We start from the raw sequence: 3,466 nt of genomic DNA on the forward strand, positions 1-3,466 counted from the left end.
TGTTTGTCCACATAGCACCTTGTCAGGGCAGCCTTCACTCCAGCCCCTTAGCAATCCTGTCTCTCCTACCCTGCCTTCTCTCTCTTCATACCAGGTAGCACCTTCTCACAGTCTCGGGAGTTTTACAGTGTTCATGTAAGCTCTTTGACGCCAGGGGACTTTGTCTGTTCAGCGCTAGAATAGTGCTGGGCACATAGGGGACTAAGGAAAGAATCGATGAATGAATGTGACACAGCTCGGGCTTCTGTCACTGCCGATAGCCTTAGCAAGAGCCTGTTGTCCCCCCTGCCTCTCGCACCACAGGCAGTCCTGTGGTCCTGTTGCTGTGGTTCTTGGCCTTTCACACATCAATTTGGAAACAATTATAGCCCATTGCTAAAAACAGATAATTTTATTGAACCAGAAGGTAATATTTCTTTTTTGTGTTGTGAGCTCTTATAAGTAAAAAGTAATGATTCTGACCATGAATCTACCATGCAGGTAATCCCTTGTTTTGAGAAATTCCTGGGCTTGAGTTATCTATCTATTGCAGTAAAAGAGTGAGGTGCTAGGGGAATCGGAAATATTTGAGAGAGATGGTTTTGAGTATGGCCCTTCTTTGCTGGAACCTGGAATATAATGATAGCTGTTATTTTTATTAAATGTATAACTATCAGCTTTCGATATAATAGCTGGCCTTTTGTATACAAAGATCTTTGATGTCTTTTCAGGCAAGACATAACTTTGGAATTGTGGAGATAGATGGAATGCTGTACATTTTAGGAGGAGAGGATGGTGATAAAGAGCTAATTTCCATGGAGTGTTATGATATTTATTCTAAAACCTGGACGAAGCAACCTGATTTAACCATGGTCAGAAAGGTGAGAACTGTATCTTGTGATTACAAACTGGATTTTCTCGTTAATGCTTCTTTGTTTCCTACGTATGCCTTTTAATCTGATTGATAGTGTTAAGAGAGTTAATGTTATAGAATTCTCTCTCTGTTGGTAGCTTGCCTTCATTAGCATCAGCCATATACCAAGATAGGAAACAACAGTACATGAGCGTTTACCCAGCCGGTGGGCTCTAGCACTGCTGTGTCTAAGGACTGCACTTGATAAAGGCGTTGTGAGTGCACTGACCTAGGAAGCAACCAGACCTTCCAAACCTGGTTTCTTAATCATCATACAGTACTGGGGAGACATATTAATCTACAGGTAAAGAACTACCACTGCTTACTGGGTAGAGTGAAAACAGATGGCTCACGTGAGCTGTTCAGAGCACTGTATCTTTATTACTATTCCCCGGTGTAGGCAGGGAGTGCATCATTAAGCCAAAGCTTTGTTCAGTGCCATAGGTATTTTACATCTGTAAGTACTGGGATAAACTCATAATATATTCTCTCACTGTCTGTGCCCTCTCAACTAAATTATTTTGGGCAGGAATTGAGTGACATCTTGATGCATGGCATCTGAATCTTGGAATTTTCAAGCAGTGGTGAAAAGACAGAAAGANGTACATTTATACTCTAGTTTTCATGTTCCACAGTCTTACAGTATTAAACAATGATTATTTAGGAATAAAATATTTACATATGTACATTATTTGTTTTGTGTTTTATATATATATATATATATATATATATATATATATATATATATATATATATGTCTATAGGTAGATAGAGTTGGTTTAGATTTACCCACATTCTTACCACTTTCTTTGTTTTTCCTTTCTTCCTACTCCTCAGTCTTTCCACCTAGGATTCATTTTACTTCGCTCTGAAGTTCACCCCTTTGAATAGCCTTTAATGTCGGTCATTATTTTGCCTTCATTCTTAAAGGATCTTGGTTGGGTATAGAATTTTAGGTTGGTATCTATTATTTTTCAGTACATTGAAGATATCTTTCCATTTACTTCTGGCTCTCGTTAAGTTAGTAGTCACTCAAAAAAATCTGTCTTTTCTCTGGGCTATATTAAGGTGTTTATTTTATTTTATTTTATTTTATTGGTCTTTGTTTTCTACCATTTCACTACAATGTGCTTAATTAGGTGCACATCTTATTTCAAATTTTACCATATTTGGGGGTTGTTGGACATCTTGACTGTGGCTTGACTTTTCATCAAATCTGGAAAATTCTTATTTATTATATCTTCAAATATTGCCCCTGCTTTTGGAAGTTAGATTAAACATGGTTAGACTTTTTTACTCCATCCTCTGTCTCCTGTTTTCTCTTTTGTTTTGTTTTGTTTTCCATCTTTTCGCCGCTCCATATTGCCTTCTTTGTGATTTATTTTGATTTATCTTCCACTTAATGAATTCTCTCTTTAACTGATGGATCAGCCATTAAATCCATCCACCGAATTTTTAATTACGTTTTTTTCTTTTTTTATTTCTAGAAATTCTCTTTAAATCTGTTTTAAACCTGCAAGTGACTTCTGTAGTCCCACTTCCAAGAAAATTTGTCTTCAGATTTGTTTTTTATTTTTCAAACATAATAAGCATTATTGTTTAAGTCTTTCTGATTAGTGCAGTATTTGAAATTTGAAATCTTGGCAAGACTACTTCCTGTGGTCTGCTTCTGCTGGCTCTTCTTCATAGGGCCTAGTTTCTTTGTATACCTGAGTACCTTTGGTGCGGTGCTGATCATTTTCTTAAAAAGTGTTTGTAGGAATAATCTGATGCTTTAACATCTTAGAATGTTAGAATCTAAAGTTTAGATAATGGTACTTTCTTCAATAGAAGTTTTATATTTGTTTCTGCCAGTTGCCTGAAAACACTACTAATTTGGAATTACTATAAATCAAATTCAGACCTTAAGGTTTCCTAGACAAACAAGGAGATTTAAATCTGGTTTCTAGTTCTGGTTGGCCTTCATCTGAGGGTTAGAACTTTGGAGGGGCTTTCCTGCCAGAAACCACATTTTCTGTGGGCCTGGGGTTTAGATTTCTCTTTTTCATCCCCTCAGAGCCATTAAAAGAAAGGTTGACTATTTCCTGAGAATATATAAACTGAGATAAGCCAGAGCTGCTTGGTGACTGAGTGGGTGGTGTCCGTCTTCCTTTTATGCTGTAGAGCACAGGGCATCCACTCAAACATACTGAGTGAGGTAAAATGGTCAAAGTGACTCACAAATTTGATGGCTCTATCACCAAGGAGCAAATGAAATGTGATAAAGATCTCGAATCCATTGTTGTTGTCAGAGAAGGTTTCTCTACTACTGTCTCTTCAACTATAGCATTTATATTCAACAGAAGATGCTCAAGACTTAAGATTCAACTTTCCTGCATGTCTCCTTTGATTTTTTGCAGAAGGATTTTTGTTTGTATTTGGGGGCCAAGATGAAAATAAGCAGACCCTGAGCTCAGGAGAAAAATATGACCCAGATGCAAATTCATGGACTGCATTGCCACCAATGAATGAGGTAAAACATTGCTTTTTTTCATTTGTTTGGCACGTTTCTTTGTTCCCTTTACCACTTTGTTT

General features: G+C 37.2%; 1 protein-coding gene across 1 annotated transcript in view; it reads left to right on the plus strand.

The window, feature by feature from the left end:
• Nucleotides 1–3,466, plus strand: part of GAN (gigaxonin) — a 62,441-nt gene that overhangs the window by 42,719 nt on the left and 16,256 nt on the right. Inside the window, exons 6-7 of the mRNA XM_019634768.1 lie at nucleotides 95–135; nucleotides 711–860. Coding sequence (XP_019490313.1) covers nucleotides 95–135; nucleotides 711–860 — 191 coding nt within the window. The remainder of the gene's footprint in view (nucleotides 1–94; nucleotides 136–710; nucleotides 861–3,466) is intronic.

This window comes from Hipposideros armiger, unplaced genomic scaffold (assembly GCF_001890085.2).
Source record: "Hipposideros armiger isolate ML-2016 unplaced genomic scaffold, ASM189008v1 scaffold_19, whole genome shotgun sequence".
NCBI classification, from domain to species: Eukaryota; Metazoa; Chordata; class Mammalia; order Chiroptera; family Hipposideridae; genus Hipposideros; species Hipposideros armiger.